Source organism: Oncorhynchus kisutch, unplaced genomic scaffold (assembly GCF_002021735.2).
Source record: "Oncorhynchus kisutch isolate 150728-3 unplaced genomic scaffold, Okis_V2 scaffold1425, whole genome shotgun sequence".
Lineage (NCBI taxonomy): Eukaryota > Metazoa > Chordata > Actinopteri > Salmoniformes > Salmonidae > Oncorhynchus > Oncorhynchus kisutch.
This window is the reverse complement of record NW_022263370.1, coordinates 1-21,414: the sequence shown is the minus strand read 5'-3', so window position 1 is coordinate 21,414 and position 21,414 is coordinate 1. Positions and strand designations below refer to the sequence as shown.

At 44.1% G+C, this 21,414-nt stretch overlaps 1 protein-coding gene, 1 non-coding gene and 1 pseudogene across 2 annotated transcripts; all 3 read right to left on the bottom strand.

The window, feature by feature from the left end:
- Positions 1-611: 611 nt before the first annotated feature.
- LOC116366310 (U4 spliceosomal RNA) lies at positions 612-752 on the bottom strand. Its single transcript, XR_004208258.1, has one exon. It is a non-coding gene; the product is annotated as a U4 spliceosomal RNA (small nuclear RNA).
- A 2,835-nt stretch (positions 753-3,587) lies between these two features.
- On the bottom strand, positions 3,588-10,788 carry LOC109881570 (ATP-sensitive inward rectifier potassium channel 8). Its single transcript, XM_020473681.2, has 3 exons — positions 10,115-10,788; positions 7,432-7,638; positions 3,588-4,897 (listed from the first exon to the last, which is right to left on the bottom strand). The coding sequence occupies exons 1-3, from the start codon at positions 10,462-10,464 to the stop codon at positions 4,189-4,191; spliced, it is 1,266 nt and encodes a 421-aa protein (XP_020329270.1). The 5' UTR covers positions 10,465-10,788; the 3' UTR covers positions 3,588-4,188.
- Positions 10,789-14,409: 3,621 nt separating this feature from the next.
- On the bottom strand, positions 14,410-20,488 carry LOC116366309 (ATP-binding cassette sub-family C member 8-like; annotated as a pseudogene).
- Between the last annotated feature and the right edge of the window lie 926 nt (positions 20,489-21,414).

Sequence of the window (21,414 nt, the reverse complement as noted above, 5' to 3'; positions counted from 1 at the left end):
TTAAAGAGAACATCCCTGGTCATCCCTATTGCCTCTGATCTGGCGGACTCTCTAAACACACATGCTTCATTTGTAAAATATGTCTGAGCGTTGGGAATGTGCACCTGGCTTTCCGTAAATCCAAAAAATGGCGCTATCTGGTTTGCATAATATAAGTAATTTGAAATGATTTGTAGTTGTACTTTTGATACTTAAGTATATTTGAGAAAATTACATGTACATCTATAGTAGTAGTAACATAAAACCAACTACCGGTAAACAGCGGGGGAAAAACAGACAATATGATCAATGGGAAAACATACCAGTTTGAACTAGTTCCAAAGTCGGAGGCAGAGTTCGCTAATGGACAAACTGTCTACAAACTCGCACTCCCACTAGATACAAATCACTGATGTATGTAGCATGACTGGGATGCTAGACCTACACGCTGCATGTAATTCAAACGTTCAATTCGTATTTGCATGTAAGTACAGAGATAACACTAATCTCATTTTGCAAATACGCAATTATTTATACATCTGCAAATAACTGCACATTCAATAAACTCAAGACAGAGATGACCACTACTGCGAAATGTCTCCTAACTTCTTTAATATCAACAAGAATATCAGTCTCCTTAGAGACCGTCAAAAATTGCCAATGCCGACTATATTTCAAGTCGTCACGGCGGGGTATTGGGTAAAGTTTTCAACTAGCAATAATCGCGCCTCGGATAGACCTCATAGGCTACGATACTGCCACTGCGCAAAGCTGATTTAAATCTTGAAAAAGGCAAGGTAGCCACCACAGAAATTACAATTCACGGAGACGGTTCATAATAACGTCGCGGTACAGTGTGGTGCTAATTTGTGTGCAATAGTAATATATTATGACTGAAATGTGTTCAAAACGTTTCAATAACCCGAGGTGTGCATAGTTTGTATTTAAAAAATAATAATGTAGCTACAGCACACCGCAATGCATGATGGGATGTGAAACATACCATTCTCATGGGTTCGTGCTTTTCAGATCCTTAGGACGTCCCTGCCCCATTGAAGTTGAAATTTAAACGGGTTAAGGGTTAGACGTTGAAGGTAGGGCCGTCCCAAGGATTGTGGATAGAACTGACCAAATCTTATGTAAATATAGGATTGCACTGATCTGATCTGCAGGCAAGTATCCCGTCCGGACGGATCCTAACAAGATGTGGAAATGTTTTGAACAGTCGTAGATAATTGTATATGTACGATGGCAAAATCAGATATCAGTACGATGACAACAGTACGATGACAATATTCCAACTTTTGAACATTTGCAGTCAGAGATTGGTGCTATTATTCCATACGAATATTTTACATTTCTACACAGCCTTACTACACATACCAATACCTGGACCGGGGAGCTGTATGGACCAGGGAGATGTTTCACTTTTGCACCACCAGATGGAGGCATTTGCCTTGAATGTTCATTAGGCATTAGGCCCACTGTAGTCAAATCTGCCAGTTCAACCGTCCATCCATGTCTGATGTCGGGAGATGACGTGGTACCCGGCCACTAGAGGCAACAGTGTTACCTTCACGTAGGTTTTGGTTTTGCTAGGGCAATGTGGGCGGGGATGGCAGATGGGCTTAAGCATCATTCTCTGATTCCAAAGATCCAAAGGTTGCAAATTGTTTTTGATATTTTTGTTTGAAGCCTATTCCAAACCGTAACCATTCAGAGTTAATGTCTAAGCTTAATAAGCTTAACCTTAAACACTTTGAAATGTGACTTTTCGAACAACTTAGAAATGTGACGTTGCAGAAACATGGACGTCTAATTCTGACAGTGAGACTGTGAGCTGTTTGAGATAAATAACTAGTCTAATACAGTTGGCATTCGGTGGTAAAGACACAAGGACACTGTTGTATATGAAGATAATTCATTAAGAACCATGTAAAGTGTAGTACTAATAGCTACAAAGGGTTTTCTCTGCCTATTATTTTGTTGAGATAACTTGGGAATAGTCTTCAGGGTCCCATTTTTACTAGTTAGCTAGCTAGGCTAACTTAAACCTCAAACTGGCAAACAAACCTAGCTAGCTAGCTATTTAGCAGCATAGGTAAGAAAACATGTTAGTTAATCAGGATGAATGCATTAAAGCTGCAATATGTAACTTTTGGGTAACCCAACCAAATTCACATAGAAATGTGAGTTATACATACATCATTGAAAGCAAGTCTAAGAAGCGGTAGATCTGACTGATTCACATCCCTACTTTTTTTGTAAGGTATCTGGGACCAACAGATGCATATCTGTATTCCCAGTCATATGAAATCCATAGATTAGGGCCGAATGAATTTATTTTAATTGACTGATTTCCTTAGATGAACTGTAACTCAGTAAAATCTTTGATATTGTTGCATGTTGCATTTATATTTTTGTTCAGTGTACATAGTACATCTTTAAAATAAAGTATTTCCGACGAACACATTACACATTATTCTTGCAGCCCTCAGGTGTTGCCTATATTGCGTTAGGGCTTTGCCTGTGAACCAGAAAGTAGCGTTTGAATCAGGAAAGTTTCCTCGGCATCTCACATTTCTACCCGACCCAGAATTCTATGTCGGGTTTCCAGGCAAGTGTAGGACAGGCCAAAGATTTGCTCTGTGCTTCGGCCACTTCATTTTGTCGCGCACTCTTCTAGTCACTGTCTCGCTAGCTAACTGATGTTACGAAACTGAATAAAGCACTTTAAAAATATATATTTTTATTTTTACGCAATACATACCTGGAATCGGCTGGGGCTTCTCAATTCACGTTTTCAATTGTGATATATTGCAGGTTTTATGTGTATATATATGTGTAACTCTTTGTTGTATGCTCACACTGCTATGCTTTATCTTGGCCAGGTCGCAGTTGCAAATGAGAACTTGTTCTCAACTAGCCTACCTGGTTAAATAAAGGTGAAATAAAAAATAAAAAATACGTTTAACCACACATTTAGCATGATTCACTCCAATCTCTGTAAAATCAAGTGTTGTAGAATGTCCCCCGTAGACAGTAAAGAAGGCGAGATATCCCACTCCCTAATTATTTGTGCTCCACCAACTTTGTCTCCAACCACAACAAGCAGAGAGTAACGTTACTGTACATCAGTTTCTAAACCTGACCGCAACAAGTCAAAACTTTGTTGCACGTGCTCGACCGATTGTGTTTCCCCTAGTTACCACAGTCACAAAGTCAAAATTGGCTTTATTGTAAAAATTCCTTAAAGCAAAAAATGTGCTTAATTTAATGAACCTAATTTAAGGCAAGGCATAATGTTAGTTATAAAATCAACATTTAAGAAGCGAAATTGTAGAAAGGCGGAGTTTATGACTTTGTGGCTGTGGTAACAATTGACGACCGCTCGATTGGTAATGCGATGACGCAACCAAAAAAACAGCTACACGTATCTTTTTTTTAAATAACCTGTGATCCAAATTATTATTTGATTAATTAACTTGATTGTCACTTTTTTTATATTTCATCAAGAGACCAATTGCTTGTGAACAGAATAAATGTATACAGATTTCCCACACTGATTTCTAAGTGCTATTGAATCATCACAGAGGAACCCAAAACAATCAGTTTTATAGGGGATCTATTTACTGTGACAGTTTCCAGAAACAGTCCAATGTTCATACAGTACTGAAGTTAATGCTTTATTAAAGGTTCTGATAAGAATGAGGAACCCGGTTGGTGTGTAATACGTTGCAGCTGATATCAAAACATCCTTTTCTTCTACTATTAGAAAGGAGTTGGCCATTATCATCTGGAATAATATGCTCTTTGGTCACGGTAACATTAAAGAGCTAATTACATCATCACATGGATTCAGTGATGAGTACAGCATTCAGTACAAAGCAATACAAAGAGTTATTACATGTTTAAAGGCATTTACATCATAAAGTAAAACTTGTGGATGCCTATTACAGCTTAGAACCAGACAAAGGCAAAGGCACCAGACTGAAAATGAGACACTAATCAGTAACTAAAACCGGTTAAATCCATCCTCACAACAATAGTAATAACAGGGCATTGTGTGTGTCAGGTATAGCATTGACTACTGTATATGTGGCAGAGTGTTGGGAACAGGACCAGAGTCAGCTCTAACTGAGCCAGAGGATAAACATGGGAGGTCCCACCCAGGAAGAGCAGGACAGCCAATGGGAGCCAGGCCTCGTGTCATGTGACGGCCATGTTCTGGCCCACCGCCTCAGGGGTGAGGAATTGCACTTTGGGCACGGTGAGGGCCGAGTTGTTCCTCCGCATGGTGCCGGAGCTCCCGCCGCCGTTCCTCATGGAGTTGTTCCGCCTCATTGAGTTCCTCTTCCTCAGTGAGTTCTGGTGGCTCAGCTCGCTCTTCTGCAGCGTCTGGATGAGTATGGAGGGCTTCTCGTCCAGCTCGCGGGCCGAACACCTCGGCGTCGCCACCTTGACCGTGTTCCCAAACTTGGAGTAGTCCACCGAGTACACCCCGTCCTCCTCGGTCACGATGGGCACGAAGCGGTGACCCCACTGGATCTCCTCGGTGACGTAGGAGGTCCGGGCCTGGGTGGTGATGCCCGTGGTCTCCACCACGCCCTCCAAGATCACAATCACCTCCAGGTCGCTGCACTGCAGCTCCATGGCTGACAGGTCGTACAGTGGACTGTCCTTATTGATGGTATGGCAGATAATGAGTGGCGCCAAGAGGAAGATGGAGTTACTTGCCGCGGCACTCTCCGTTTGCACGTCGATCTGGTGGATAGGGATGACCTCACCTTCGGGGGTGGTGGTCTTGCGTACCACCTGGAGGCGGACGGCAGCGCCAATGATCATGGACTTGCGGAGGTCGCCCACACGGGTCATAAAGCAGAGGCGGTTGTTTCGCACGGCGATGACGGCGTTGCGGCTGAAAATAAGATATGACAAGAAAAGAGAACTTTATTGTCCATTTTCTTTACAGATTTATCAGCCAGAGTGTACCCCCTGGATCAGATTTGTCAGCCAGAGTGTACCCCCTGGATCAGATTTATCAGCCAGAGTGTACCCCCTGGATCAGATTTATCAGCCAGAGTGTACCCCCTGGATCAGATTTATCAGCCAGAGTGTACCCCCTGGATCAGATTTGTCAGCCAGAGTGTACCCCCTGGATCAGATTTATCAGCCAGAGTGTACCCCCTGGATCAGATTTATCAGCCAGAGTGTACCCCCTGGATCAGATTTATCAGCCAGAGTGTACCCCCTGGATCAGATTTATCAGCCAGAGTGTACCCCCTGGATCAGATTTGTCAGCCAGAGTGTACCCCCTGGATCAGATTTGTCAGCCAGAGTGTACCCCCTGGATCAGATTTATCAGCCAGAGTGTACCCCCTGGATCAGATTTATCAGCCAGAGTGTACCCCCTGGATCAGATTTATCAGCCAGAGTGTACCCCCTGGATCAGATTTGTCAGCCAGAGTGTACCCCCTGGATCAGAATTATCAGCCAGAGTATACCCCCTGGATCAGATTTGTCAGCCAGAGTGTACCCCCTGGATCAGATTTATCAGCCAGAGTGTACCCCCTGGATCAGATTTATCAGCCAGAGTGTACCCCCTGGATCAGATTTGTCAGCCAGAGTGTACCCCCTGGATCAGATTTGTCAGCCAGAGTGTACCCCCTGGATCAGATTTATCAGCCAGAGTGTACCCCCTGGATCAGATTTATCAGCCAGAGTGTACCCCCTGGATCAGATTTATCAGCCAGAGTGTACCCCCTGGATCAGATTTGTCAGCCAGAGTGTACCCCCTGGATCAGATTTGTCAGCCAGAGTGTACCCCCTGGATCAGATTTGTCAGCCAGAGTGTACCCCCTGGATCAGATTTATCAGCCAGAGTGTACCCCCTGGATCAGATTTGAGGGCTTGCTCAAGGGCACAACAGCAGGAGATGGCATGTGTACACAACCCTCAAACTTTGACCATTCAAAACCCGCTCTCTGAATCTGGGGCATAGAGACACAAACTTTACAACTATGTTTCAGTATCTAGGATAATGATATGGATATACTAGGTCTGTATGATATGGATATACTAGGTCTGTGTGATATGGATATACTAGGGCTGTGTGATATGGATATACTAGGTCTGTGTTATATGGATATACTAGGGCTGTGTGATATGGATATACTAGGGCTGTGTGATATGGATATACTAGGGCTGTGTGATATGGATATACTAGGGCTGTGTGATATGGATATACTAGGGCTGTGTGATATGGATATACTAGGTCTGTGTGATATGGATATACTAGGTCTGTGTGATATGGATATACTAGGGCTGTGTGATATGGATATACTAGGGCTGTGTGATATGGATATACTAGGGCTGTGTGATATGGATATACTAGGGCTGTGTGATATGGATATACTAGGGCTGTGTGATATGGATATACTAGGGCTGTGTGATATGGATATACTAGGGCTGTGTGATATGGATATACTAGGGCTGTGTGATATGGATATACTAGGGCTGTGTTATATGGATATACTAGGTCTGTGTGATATGGATATACTAGGGCTGTGTGATATGGATATACTAGGGCTGTGTGATATGGATATACTAGGGCTGTGTGATATGGATATACTAGGGCTGTGTGATATGGATATACTAGGGCTGTGTGATATGGATATACTAGGGCTGTGTGATATGGATATACTAGGGCTGTGTGATATGGATATACTAGGGCTGTGTGATATGGATATACTAGGGCTGTGTGATATGGATATACTAGGGCTGTGTTATATGGATATACTAGGTCTGTGTGATATGGATATACTATGGCTGTGTTATATGGATATACTAGGGCTGTGTGATATGGATATACTAGGGCTGTGTGATATGGATATACTAGGTCTGTATGATATGAGCAAATAATCTAACAATCTAACCTAGCATGCAACCTTATAGAGAATCAAACAGCGTGGAGGAGGAACTGGGCTGCGTGATTGACAAGGGGCGGGGCTAAGTGTCTGTGGGAAACAGCCACAAGAGGAGAGGGAGAGACTGCAAACAAAGTAAACTATAAAAACGGACTTCACACAGGGTTTAGTGGCATCTCATATATTGTATGAAATATGGATCTCTTGTGATATGGATATTGCGATTTCGATGCGAATTCGATTAATTGTGCAGCCATACTATGCACCAGATTTTTCCAGTTGGGACTTCGGATTCGAAGCGGCAACCTTTCGGATGCTGGCCCATCTCTCTTTATCCTCTACCTCTCCAGGGTGAAGTTTTCCCTCGGTACAGATCTAGGATCAGCTTCTGCTCCCCCAATCCTAACCTTTACCATTAGTGGGGTAAATGCTAAACTGAACCAAGATCAGAATTTAGGGGCACCTTCACCCTACACTGTTGACCCCACCTCTCCAACCTAATCTAACCTGTAGGCTACCATCCTACCTGAAGATGAGGGTCTCGGCGCGGCGGTGCGACTGGGCTGTCTTCATGAAGATGCACCCCAGCATAATGGCGTTGATGATGAGGCCAGCGATGTTCTGGAAGATGAGGACGGCGATGGCCGTGGGGCACTGTTCTGTGATCATACGGTGGCCAAAGCCGATGGTCACCTGGACCTCGATGGAGAACAGGAAGGCTGAGGTGAATGACCTGTAGAGCAGAGGAGAGGGTCAAAGGTCAGGGGTCAGAGGAAATGAGAGTTAAAGAGGAGGGAGACGTTGGACGTAAATATTGGTCACGGGTCAGATGTTTGTTGTAGACATCTGATCCTACATCTGTAATAGTGGTGTAGAGACCTGATCCTACATCTGTAATAGTGGTGTAGAGACCTGATCCTACATCTGTAATAGTGGTGTAGAGACCTGATCCTACATCTGTAATAGTGGTGTAGAGACCTGATCCTACATCTGTAATAGTGGTGTAGAGACCTGATCCTACATCTGTAATAGTGGTGTAGAGACCTGATCCTACATCTGTAATAGTGGTGTAGAGGCCTGATCCTACATCTGTGGGGAAGGTAGAGATCTGATCCTACATCTGTGGGGAGGGTAGATCCTACATCTGTAATAGCGATGTAGAGACCTGACCCTACATCTGTAATAGCGATGTAGAGACCTGATCCTACATCTGTAATAGTGGTGTAGAGACCTGATCTTACAACTGTAATAGTGGTGTAGAGACCTGATCTTATATCTGTGGGGAGGGTAGAGACCTGATCCTACATCTGTGAGGAGGGTAGAGACCTGATCCTACATCTGTGGGGAGGGTAGAGACCTGATCCTACATCTGTGAGGAGGGTAGAGGCCTGATCCTACATCTGTGAGGAGGGTAGAGACCTGATCCTACATCTGTGAGGAGGGTAGAGGCCTGATCCTACATCTGTGAGGAGGGTAGAGACCTGATCCTACATCTGTGAGGAGGGTAGAGGCCTGATCCTACATCTGTAATAGTGGTGTAGAGACCTGATCCTACATCTGTGGGGAGGGTAGAGACCTGATCCTACATCTGTGAGGAGGGTAGAGACCTGATCCTACATCTGTGAGGAGGGTAGAGGCCTGATCCTACATCTGTAATAGTGGTGTAGAGACCTGATCCTACATCTGTAATAGTGGTGTAGAGACCTGATCCTACATCTGTAATAGCGATGTAGAGACCTGATCCTACATCTGTAATAGTGGTGTAGAGACCTGATTCTACATCTGTAATAGTGGTGTCGAGGCCTGATCCTAAATCAGTGGGAAAGGTAGAGGCCTGATCCTACATCTGTAAAAGGGGTGTAGAGACCTGATCCTACACCTGTAATAGCGATGTAGAGACCTGATCCTACATCTGTGGGGAGGATAGAGACCTGATCCTACATCTGTGGGGAGGATAGAGACCTGATCCTACATCTGTGGGGAGGGTAGAGGCCTGATCTTACATCTGTAATAGCAGTTTAGAGAACTGATCCTACATCTGCGGTGAGGATAGAGACCTGATCTTACATCTGTGGTGAAGGTAGAGAGGTCACAGGGGTCAGAGGAGCAGGAAGCTACTGGACAGGCAGTGTGGTTTCCTATTGCTTCCTGTCCTCATCTGCGTCCCCTACAACCACTGATCTCAGAGGACTAAATAATGAGAGCAAAACGTTGGAGACGTTAAAGGGGCAATCAGCAGTTGAAACGATAACAAAGCCTGCTACACTCCCCTGTTTGGGTAAAAGCTGAGGGATGGGGCCTGAGAAACGGAACCACTCCCAAATTCATACACAGAGCTATGGATGCAAGGACTGACCATCCATGATATCAAAATTGTAGTTTTAACCGTGTCTCAGTGGCCTTGTGGTTAGAGTGTCCACCCTGAGATTGGAAGGTTGGAAGCTCTATACCAAATACTGTAAAAATGGGACCTGATGCATCTCTGCTGAGAACTCAGCATTCGGGAGATTGGGGGTAAGGCCTTGTGATAGACTAGTGTCCTGTACTTGTACATCAAGCTGCCTCATGCTTCCTGCTCACACATGCCAATGCTCGTGCAAGGCTACATACTTTACTTCCACGTTTTGAGGCTTTATAGTGTTTGTTTACATTGACTTTGTTTCCAAACATTGGAATAAAATAAGCTTATATTTTGTGTTCAGCTGGGGTATGAGAGTTGAACTATAAATTATACTAATATTCTTCCAGAATCCATTGGTACATATTATTAATTTATTAATGCAGCAACTGCAGATTGGCCCTTTAAAGGGATACTTCAGGATTTTGGCAATGAATCCCTTTATCTACTTCCCCAGAGTCAGATGAACTCCTGGATACTATTTGTATGTCTTGCATAGTTTTGGCTTCATTGCCAAAATCCCAAAGTATCCCTTTAAGTTCCTTATAATTTGAAGGAAAATCCGTTTTTCTATGGCAAGGAGCTCAATCATAATACTGTAACAGTGTTATCACAGAAAATAGCAGTTATTCTGAAACTGAGTTTAAGTAATTACTTCACTAAAAGTCCCCAATAAACCCATATAATTTATTTCCGCCCTTAAAATACACAAGTTTACACACAAAATACAGAAATACAGAAATATATACAAGTTAAATCTCCAAACATCAACAGTTTAAAATATCTATAGAGTCTATACTATACTACTCACTTGACGTTGGTGACGCACTGCTCAATGCCAGACGTGCGGTTGGGTACAAGGTCTCCATGGGCAAAGGCCACGAGCCACCAGCACATGGCGAAGAGGAGCCAACTGCACAGAAAAGTCATGGTGAAGATGACCAGGGTGAAGCGCCATTTCAGGTCTACCAGAGTGGTGAAGACGTCTTGCAAGAATCTTCCCTGTTCTCGGATGTTCTTGTGCGCCAAGTTGCAGGATCCGCTCTTGGCGATGAAGCGGGCTTTGTTCACCCGGTCCCTGAACACTGGTTTGCGGTGGATCCTAGAAGCAAGCCCCGGTAGGGAGAACTCCTCCGGGATGATGCTTTTTCTCGCCAACATCCTTACTGCATTTGCAATAGAGGAAAAAAGTCGGATGGTTTCAGTAAACCGAAGTGTTTTTTAGTCGTGCGTAATTCTCCTGTCAGCTTGCGTAAAACATGATTCAAAGTTTGATAAATTCTTATTATTTTGCAAAGTTTTTCATCGATTTGATTTCAATGAACTTCTTTCACATTAAGGTTGGTAGCTCCAGCGCCACTTCCAAAAAGTTGTACTGACGGGTGAGAGTTTCCAGGCAGTCACAGACCCAGGGCGCATCCCAAATTCTCTTGACGTAGCTGCTCCGCTCTATGGGCGGGATGCAATGCACTGCTGGCTTTGTTCAACAGAGAGGAAACCCCAGTAATTACTTCTAAATTGTGTTTTTGTTTTATTGATTAAAAAGCCAAACAATATATGTGTACCCGTTGGACCGTATGTTTAGTTAATTAATCAATACCGGTATTTGAGGTAATGGTTAAACCATCCCATTACTGGGTCCAAATTAAAATATCATTGATGTTTTATTTTAAACAAGGCAAGTGTGATAGAAAAATGACTCCAACAGTAAGCTAATTATTGCTGTGTTATTACATTATTATAGGGATGATTATTCGGATAGGTCCGCTTCCCATTGATGACCAAGAGATGGCGCCATTTAGTAAGCGAGGAGGTGTGGTGTGTTGTGTGTGAGAATGAGAGTGAGTGTGTGTGTGTGTGTGAGCGTTTTAAACCCAAAAAGCACTTTCAACTCAAAGCACATTTTTATTATCATTTCAAGTGTAAAAAAAGGTAGGCACACAGTGTAATGATCAACTATGTCTATATTTAAAACATCGGTTATTTATACACAATGTACATATGAGACAGACACAAGCCCACAATAAAATGGAAAAAGACAACCTGTAGTCTCGGAATTATATTGATTATTATTGATAATATTTGAACATATATTTCTGTGCACATTCCCAAGATTGAAAATATAAATAGTAAAAGCAGAGAAGATGATATAATCTCTGTGATATGGATCAAGGATATCTGCAGTCTGAATTACCATAGATCTATAAGTAGAGTGTACCTGCTCTTTCCATGATATAGACTGACCAGATGAATCCAGGTGAAAGCTATAATTGCTTATTTATGTCACTTGTTAAATAAACGTCAATCAGTGTAGATGAAGGGGAGGAGACCCGGTTAAATAAGGATTTGTAAGCCTTGAGACAATTGCGACATGGATTGTGTATGTGTGCCATTCAGAGGGTGAATGGGCAAGACAGAATATTTAAGTGCCTTTGAACGGGGTATGGTAGTAGGTGCCAGGCGCACCGGTTTGAGTGTGTCAAGAACTGCAACGCTGCTGTGTTTTTATATTTAGAACCTAAAAAGTTTTTTTCCGGCTGTCCCCATAGAACAGGATTTCCCAACTGGCGGCCCGCAGGCCCGAATTTGGCCAGCGGGTGGTTTTATTTGCCCCCCCAAGCTTTCTGAGCACCCCCCCTACAAAACAAAACAGGAAATCAGCTCCAAGTTATTTAAATTTAAGAAATCTATTCCCTTCTATTCCCAATTTAAGAAATCTATTCCCATCTATTCCCAATTTAATAAATCTATTCCCCTCTATTCCACATACTGTAATAGAGACACGTGATCGTATACAAATGTAAGCAAGGTTGAATATGATGATGTTTTATATCTGTTTGGGCTTCTAGCAGGCAAACCCAAAAGGGTTCTCCTATGGGAACAGCCAAAGAACCCTTCTGGAACTGTGTTTTAGACGTGTAGAACAGACAGTCATAGCCGTACACACCACAGCCTTGCCTTCAAATTCATCAGAGGGACAATAGCCTACCACTCATCTCCAATGTCATTCTCCTAGAATATACAGTTGAAGTCAGAAGTTTACATACACTTAGGTAAATTTCTTGTTAATTAACAAACTATAGTTTTGGCAAGTCGGTTAGGACATCTACTTCATGCATGACACAAGTCATTCTTCCACCAATTGTTAACAGACAGATTATTTCACTGTTTCACATTTCCAGTGGGTCGGAAGTTTACATACACTAAGTTGACTGTGCCTTTAAACAACTTGGAACATTTCAGAAAAGGATGTCATGGCTTTAGAAGCTTCTGAAAGGCAAATTGACATAATTTGAGTCAATTGGAGGTGTTCCTGTGGATGTTTTTCAAGGCCTACCTTCAAACTCAGTGCCTCTTTGCTTGACATCATGGGCAAATCAAAAGAAATCAGCCAAGACCCCAGAAAAATAATTGTAGACCTACACAAGTCTGGTTCATCCTTGGGAGCAATTTCCAAATGCCTGAAGGTACCACGTTCATCTGTACAAACAATATTATGCAAGTATAAACACCATGGGACCACCCTGCCGTCATACCGCTCAGGAAGGAGACACATTCGGTCTTCTAGAGATGAACATAGTTTGGTTCGAAAGGTGCAAATCAATCCCAGAACAACAGCAAAGGACTTTGTGAAGATGCTGGAGGAAACAGGTACAAAAGTATCTATATCCACAGTAAAACAAGTCCTATATCAACATAACCTGAAAGGCCGCTCAGCAAGGAAGAAGCCACTGCTCCAAAACCGCCATAAAAAAGCCAGACAACGGTTTGAAACTGCACATGGGGACAAAGATTGTACTTTTTGGAGAAATGTCCTCTGGTCTGATGAAACAAAAACAGAACTGTTTGGCCATAATGACCATCGTTATGTTTGGAGGAAAAGGGAGGAGGCTTGCAAGCCGAAGAACACCATCGCAACTGTGAAGCACGGGGGTGGCAGCATCATGTTGTGGGGGTGCTTTGCTGCAGAAGGGACTGGTGCACTTCACAAAATACATGGCATCATGAGGAAAGAAAATTATGTGGATATATTGAAGCAAAATCTCAAGACATCAGTCAGGAAGTTAAAGCTTGGTCGCAAATGGACAATGGCCCCAAGCATACTTCCAAAGTTGTGGCAAAATGGCTTAAGGAAAACAAAGTCAAGATATTGGACTGGCCATCACAAAGCCCTGACTTCAATCCCATAGAAAATTTGTGGGCAGACCTGAAAGAGCGTGTGCGAGCAAGGAGGCCTACAAACCTGACTCAGTTACACCATCTCTGTCAGGAGGAATGGGCCAAAATTCACCCAACTTATTGTGGGAAGCTTGTGGAAGGCTACCTGAAACGTTTGACCCAAGTTAAACAATTTAAAGGCAATGCTACCAAATACTAATTGAGTGTATGTAAACTTCTGACCCACTAGGAATGTGATGAAAGAAATTAAAGCTGAAATAAATAATTCTCTCAACTATTATTATGACATTTCACATTTTTTAAATAAAGTGGTGATCCTAACTGACCTAAAACAGGGAATTTTCACTACGATTAAATGTCAGGAATTGTGAAAAACTGAGTTTAAATGTATTTGGCTAAGGTGTATGTAAACTTCCGACTTCAACTGTATCTCAGTGCTCGATATCTATAGTCATTCTGCTCTCATGATGTCATCGTTCTAGAGAGGGGTGGGTGTTGTGTCTCCACGCTTTCTGACAGACTGACTGACTCCAAAGTGCTGCTTGCCCATAAAAAGACAACTCTGGTGAAGGATAGCAGCCACACTATAGGGGCCATGTGGTTGACCTTTGGCCTTTACATGGACCCCCGCCACAGCAGAAGCTACATTAAATATACTTAGCTGCAACTCACTTATAATGTATACAATGGAGAGTATGGAGGTTGAGGGGAGATACCTAGCCTGGAATCCAAGCTAAACGAAACAATGGTTTAGTCTTGTTCAACCAGGCTAGAAGACGCCTACCCATTCATAGATTATAGAGAGGGAGTCTTGAGTTGAAAACACGAGTGGGAAAACAGACCCCACGTGTGTAAGGAAAGTAGGGCAGGAATTCTGGGTCATTGTGTTTGGGATTGAATAAGAATGAAGAATGATTTAAAAACGAATTTCTTGAGATGAGAATCCGCTTTACACTGACAAACAAAACAACACAGCAGTATATCAGTAAAAACAGATACCGACATTCTTCAAAGTGTAGCTTACAAGAATCAGTTTGGCATTCAGGCTATAATACAATACAAAGAAGTCAATATAAAATTATCATCGTTCGATATGCAAAATAACTATAAATATTCAGGTACTACAGTGGGACAGTGGCACAGCTCCCCAGAAACCAGGTTTAATACTGAAAATAGAAAGCACTTTCCTTACCAATTACACCAGTCAGCACCATGTATGGTAGAAACTAACGCTGGCCTGGCTTATGGCAGGTAGAAGAAAGTGGAATCTTCCCTTATCATTTAGGGCTGGATCTTAACTTAACACCAACATGCGTAACTCCACGTTTTCACATACATCTTGACATGGATGTGTGGTTTACAGTACACAAGTTCTGTATGAGTTGAAGTTAGGCCTGCACATCTCACATTAAGATTCAGTCCTTTAGAGAACACCCATTGGGTGAAAGCTGTCCTTTTTCAAAGAGGAGTCAGTGACCACTAAATGTCCACAGTCCCATGGTTCAGTCAGCATCGCATCTAATCAGACAGACAAAGGGTCACCGGGCTAAAAATGCTCCAGCGATATACCCTACAGTGTTCGTACCAATGTAGTAATACTACACTATACCTGCTTATTGCTTACCTATGAATAATGGTGTAACATATATACATACATCATCTACTAATAAATGTAACAAAAGTTATAATTTAAAACATAAAACATTTAGGTAAAACTTTGTAAAATTGTAATCATATTTAACGACCGATTGTGATCCTTACACGACCAAGTTAATAGGTCACTCATTCAATCAATAACTCAATAACTAATACATGACCAATAATCAACACAAGAAGGCCATCAGTGGTGCTTTGGGAAGCAGTGTTTCCACTACCATTACCAAGTGGAGGTGGTCAACCGGCCTGGCTCCATTTCCCCTGTCTAAAACCTACAGTATGAGCTTCAGTCAATAATGGTAATAATATCTGGAACTCTGCGCCCCACCTAAGCATTGTGGGAAACACTGAGGAGGCTGATTCATTGATAGACTGATGGTGTGCTGGCTGACAGTGTGTGGGCCTACATGTCAGCCCTGACGAAGGAAGCGAACATGCCGTCCTCGTTCTCCAGAAGGGTCTCTGGTTTGTCCATCTCTAAGATGTTCCCTCGCTTCATCACGATCACCAGGTCAGCTTCCAGGATGGTGTGGACACGATGCTGCATGAAGAACACACACACAGACACACAGACGCACACAGACACACACAGACACACACAGATGCACACAGACACACACAGACGCACACAGACACACACAGACACACACAGACACACACAGACGCACACAGACGCACACAGACGCACACAGACGCACACAGACGCACACAGACACACACAGACACACACAGACACACACAGACGCACACACACAGACACACACAGACGCACACAGACGCACACAGACACACACAGACGCACACAGACGCACACAGACGCACACAGACACACACAGACACACACAGACACACAGACACACACAGACACACACAGACGCACACACACACACAGACACACAGACACACACAGACACCGACAGACACACACAGACACACACAGACATTACATTACATTTGATTGAGTGTTTAGTTACACAAACAAAGAGGAAGGGATGTAATGCAGCGTTGATTTGTAATGGTTCCAGACAGACAGAGATCAACTGTGCTGAGAAACAATAACACATACCTGAATGTATTTTCATTTAGTCTTATCTCACAACCCCAAGAGTCATCCTCCCAGAGCCAACTGCTAAGATTAGATGTAGTACCCCTCCTTAACCCCCAGACAGATTAGATGTATTACCCCTCCTTAACCCCCAGACAGATTAGATGTAGTACCCCTCCTTAACCCCCAGACAGATTAGATGTAGTACCCCTCCTTAACCCCCAGACAGATTAGATGTAGTACCCCTCCTTAACCCCCAGACAGATTAGATGTAGTACCCCTCCTTAACCCCCAGCCAGATTAGATGTAGTACCCCTCCTTAACCCCCAGACAGATTAGATGTAGTACCCCTCCTTAACCCCCAGACAGATTAGATGTAGTACCCCTCCTTAACCCCCAGACAGATTAGATGTAGTACCCCTCCTTAACCCCCAGACAGATTAGATGTAGTACCCCTCCTTAACCCCCAGCCAGATTAGATGTAGTACCCCTCCTTAACCCCCAGACAGATTAGATGTAGTACCCCTCCTTAACCCCCAGACAGATTAGATGTTGTAGCCCTCCTTAACCCCCAGACAGATTAGATGTAGTACCCCTCCTTAACCCCCAGCCAGATTAGATGTTGTAGCCCTCCTTAACCCCCAGCCAGATTAGATGTAGTACCCCTCTCTTTAACCCCCAGACAGATGTGATGTAGTATCCCTCTCTTTAACCCCCAGACAGTTTAGATATAGTACCCCTCTCTTTAACCCCCAGACATATTAGATGTAGTATCTCTCTTTTACCCCCAGACAGATTAGATGTAGTATCCCTCTCTTTTACCCCCAGACAGATTAGATGTAGAATCTCTTTAACCCCAGACAGATTACATGTAGTATCTCTTTAACCCCCAGACATATTAGATGTAGTATCCCTCTTTAACCCCCAGACAGATTACATGTAGAATCTCTTTAACCCCCAGACAGATTAGATATAGTATCTCTTTAACCCCCAGACAGATTACATGTAGAATCTCTTTAACCCCAGACAGATTAGATGTAGTACCCCTCTTTAACCCCCTGACAGTGGTCTCAGACAGCATGCAGTACCAACCCGGGAGGCTGTAGAGGCCTGGAAGGCAGGGTGGGACAGGGCCTACTTGTGAGTCCTCACTAAGACACTGAAGAGGCTGTCCTGCTGTGCTAGCAGGTTGACTGCAGAGTCACACTCCACTAGCTGCCCCGCGGAGAACACCAGCACCTGTTCAGCCTCCAAGATGGAGGACACCAGGTGCTGGGTGGCAGAACGGAGAGAAGGAACCAAGGATAGATGGGAAGACAGAAGGAGAGGAGCAAGGACAGACAGACAGGGAAAACAAGGAAAAGAAGACAGGTGAAGGAAGGACAGCAGACAAGCTGTTTGAGTCTCGAGAGGTTAACGTGTCGATTCAGAGTTGAGATCTGCAGCACGCTTAACTTAAATATCCATCAATCTCCCACTGACATCAATCAATTATTTACAGGAATGTTCGAGTTGCGCCTTATCTCAACTCTGAATCGGTCCGTTAATGCATTTGGAGGCGTGAGAAGCATTTGGAGATATGAGAAGCATCTGGAGATATGAGAAGCATCTGGAGATATGAGAAGCAGAGGTACAGTATGATGCAACAGGAGACATTGGAAAGATAGGATGAAGGAGAGGAGGAAATCTAAAAGCCAGGAGAAATCAGCTAGTCTCTATGCTTTTTCCAAGGATTGATCCATAGAGAGAGAGAGAGCAGACCAAGAGGAGTCTCCACATCTATACAGAGAATACCTTCCAGATCTGACCTTTCCACCTAATGACCTACAGGCTGCAACAGACTTACTGCAATAGTGACGACTGTTCGGTCGGCGAAGGCTGTCATCACCACCTTCTGTAAGACATTCTCCTATAGGGGTGAGAAATGACAGGTAGGTCAGCTCTTTGGTCGTGGACCAAATGGCACCCTATTCCTTGCATAGTGCACAGCTTTGACAAGGGCTCCATGGCTCTTAGTGCACTTTACAGGGAATAGTGTGTCATCTGGAGCACAGTCTTAGATACAGCCATGCACACTCCACAGCAATGTCACTACATTGTGAGTGCTGTCCCCTCTTCGCTGTCTGCATCAGACAGTTTGATGGTAGTTTGATAGAGTGTACCTGTCAGGGTCAAAGGTTAATGCTACGGCTATGATCATAATGTCCTCATATTGATGCTGGCCTGCTTGTCCCTACAAAAAACAAACAGAGAGTCGCACACTCTATATATAAACTGCCAGTAATTTATATATAAACTGCCAGGGATTGGAGCTATGAACTATGCATGCTTCCGGACTGAAACCTGAGAGGCTGGAGGAGAGTGACGGTCCTCACTGTTGCGCAACAATCGCAACAAAACTAACGGCCCCTAAAGATAGAATCCTTAACTGAACAATAACAAGGTGTTCTCCCAGCCTCAGGACGGGGCTGGAGAGTAGAATCACTCTCAAATACAGAGACAGAGCTGTGGACGCAAGGACTGACCATCCATGATATCAACATTATACTTGTAAACATTTTTGAGGCTTTACAGTGTTTGTTTACATTTACATCGTTTACAAACATTGGAGTAAACAAGGTTATATTTGGGGTTCTGATGGGGTGCGACAGTTGAACTAATCTCATTTATCAGTTATGTTCTTTAAGAATCAATGGTACACATAATTCATTTATACGTCCAAAGATGGATATAGCAACTAAGGGATTATAGCAACTAATTTCCAAACAGGGGGCCTAATGAAGAGTATGTGGCTGGTTGAAATGCATGGCCGTGTGTTCTGCTATTGACCAAACCTCTATGTACAGGGCTCAATAATGAACGTCATATGTAACCCTGGCAACTCAAATTATAAACGCGTAATAGGAGGACAAATATAAAGATGTCTGGTTTGTGTTTTTATAATGTACCTGACATTATACTTGTTCTTTATGTTTGTACCCATATGAGGTGAAGTAATGTCATAGATCTGTCTGTAAACAATGAAACATATGATTATAATGCACTAAAGAGCTAGTGATGGAGGGTACATGGCTGTTAGGGTGTGTGAGCTCACCGTTGCCATGTCGATGGATGCAGTGGCTCATCCATAATGAGGATGGAGCTCTTCCTGACGAAGGCTCTGGCCAGACAGAACAACTGCCTTCTGACCCACACTGAAGTTCGTCCCCTCCCTCTGTAACCACAGAGCGTCTGGAACACACCCCAACACACAACACCAGTTGTTATTAAGGGCAATCGTCTTTTTTGAAATCTCACATTTTAGTAAGGCATATTCTCCTGATTAGTTTTTCCTTCCAATATGTCTTCCCAAAGATCTGTGTGGTTAGCAGGTGGCCAGATTGTGTGGTTAGAGGTGGGCCCGATTGTGTGGTTGCACGGTGGCCAGATTGTGTGGTTAGAGGTGGCCAGATTGTGTGGTTAGAGAGTGCCAGATTGTGTGGTTGCAGGTGGCCAGATTGTGTGGTTAGAGGTGGCCAGATTGTGTGGTTAGAGGTTGGCCAGATTGTGTGGTTAGTGGTGGCAGGATTGTGTGGTTGCAGGTGGCCAGATTGTGTGGTTGCAGGTGGCCAGATTGTGTGGTTAGAGGTGGCCAGATTGTGTGGTTAGAGGTGGCCAGATTGTGTGGTTGCAGGTGGCCAGATTGTGTGGTTGCAGGTGGCCAGACTTGTGTGGTTAGAGGTGGCCAGATGTGTGGTTGCAGGTGGCCAGATTGTGTGGTTAGAGGTGGCCAGATTGTGTGGTTAGAGGTGGCCAGATTGTGTGGTTGCAGGCTGCCCAGATTGTGTGATTGCAGGCTGCCAGATTGTGTTGTTGCGGGGTGCCAGATGTGTGGTTGGAGGTGGCCAGATTGTGTTGTTGGACGGTCCACGATTGTGGTGGTTGCAGGTTGCCCAGATTGTGTGATTGTAGATGGCCAGATTGTGTAGTTTGGAGGTTGCCAGATTGTGAGGTTGCAGGTGGCCAGATTGTGAGGTTGCAGGTGGCCAGATTGTGTTGTTGCAGGTTGCCAGATTTGAGGTTGCAGGTGGCCAGATTGTGTGATTACAGATTGCAGATTTCAAACACTTTCCCAAATCCCAGTTGTAGGATTCCCAGTATTACAGAACCTAGATGTGACAGACAGGCAGGCAGGCAGACAGGCAGGCAGGCCGCAGACAGACAGACAAAACACATACCTAGTCCCCCAGAAAGGGCTTTGACCATGTTCTTCAGCTGGGCGATTCTAGCGCCTCCCACAGTCTGTCATCAGTACAGAGGTACGCTCTGGGTCCAGGTTATAACCTGCCAGGGAGACATGACATCAGTACAGGTACGCTCTGGTTCCAGGTTAAACCTGCCAGGGAGACATGACATCAGTACAGGTACGCTCTGGGTCCAGGTTAAACCTGCCAGGGAGACATGACATCAGTACAGGTACGCTCTGGGTCCAGGTTAAACCTGCCAGGGAGACATGACATCAGTACAGGTACGCTCTGGGTCCAGGTTAAACCTGCCAGGGAGACATGACATCAGTACAGGTATGCTCTGGGTCCAGGTTAAACCTGCCAGCTAGACATGACATCAGTACAGGTACGCTCTGGGTCCAGGTTAAACCAGCCAGGGAGACATGACATCAGTACAGGTACTATCTGGGTCCAGGTTAAACCTGCCAGGGAGACATAACATCAGTACAGGTACGCTCTGGGTCCAGGTTAAACCTGCCAGGGAGACATGACATCAGTACAGGTACCTCTGGGTCCAGGTTAAACCTGCCAGGGAGACATGACATCAGTACAGGTATATCTGGGTCCAGGTTAAACCTGCCAGGAGACATGACATCAGTACAGGTACGCTCTGGGTCCAGGTTAAACCAGCCAGGGAGAATGACATCAGTACAGGTACTATCTGGTCCAGGTTAAACCTGACAGGGAGACATAACATCAGTACAGGTACGCTCTGGGTCCAGGTTAAACCTGCCAGGGAGACATGACATCAGTACAGGTACTATCTGGGTCCAGGTTAAACCTGCCAGGGAGACATGACATCAGTACAGGTACTATCTGGGTCCAGGTTAAACCTGCCAGGGAGACATGACATCAGTACAGATACTATCTGAAATACAGAGAGACAGAGAGAGGGACAGAGAGAGGACAAAGAGAGACAAACAGACAGGGAGGACCGGCAGGAGAGAGTACCCACTACTGTCTGTG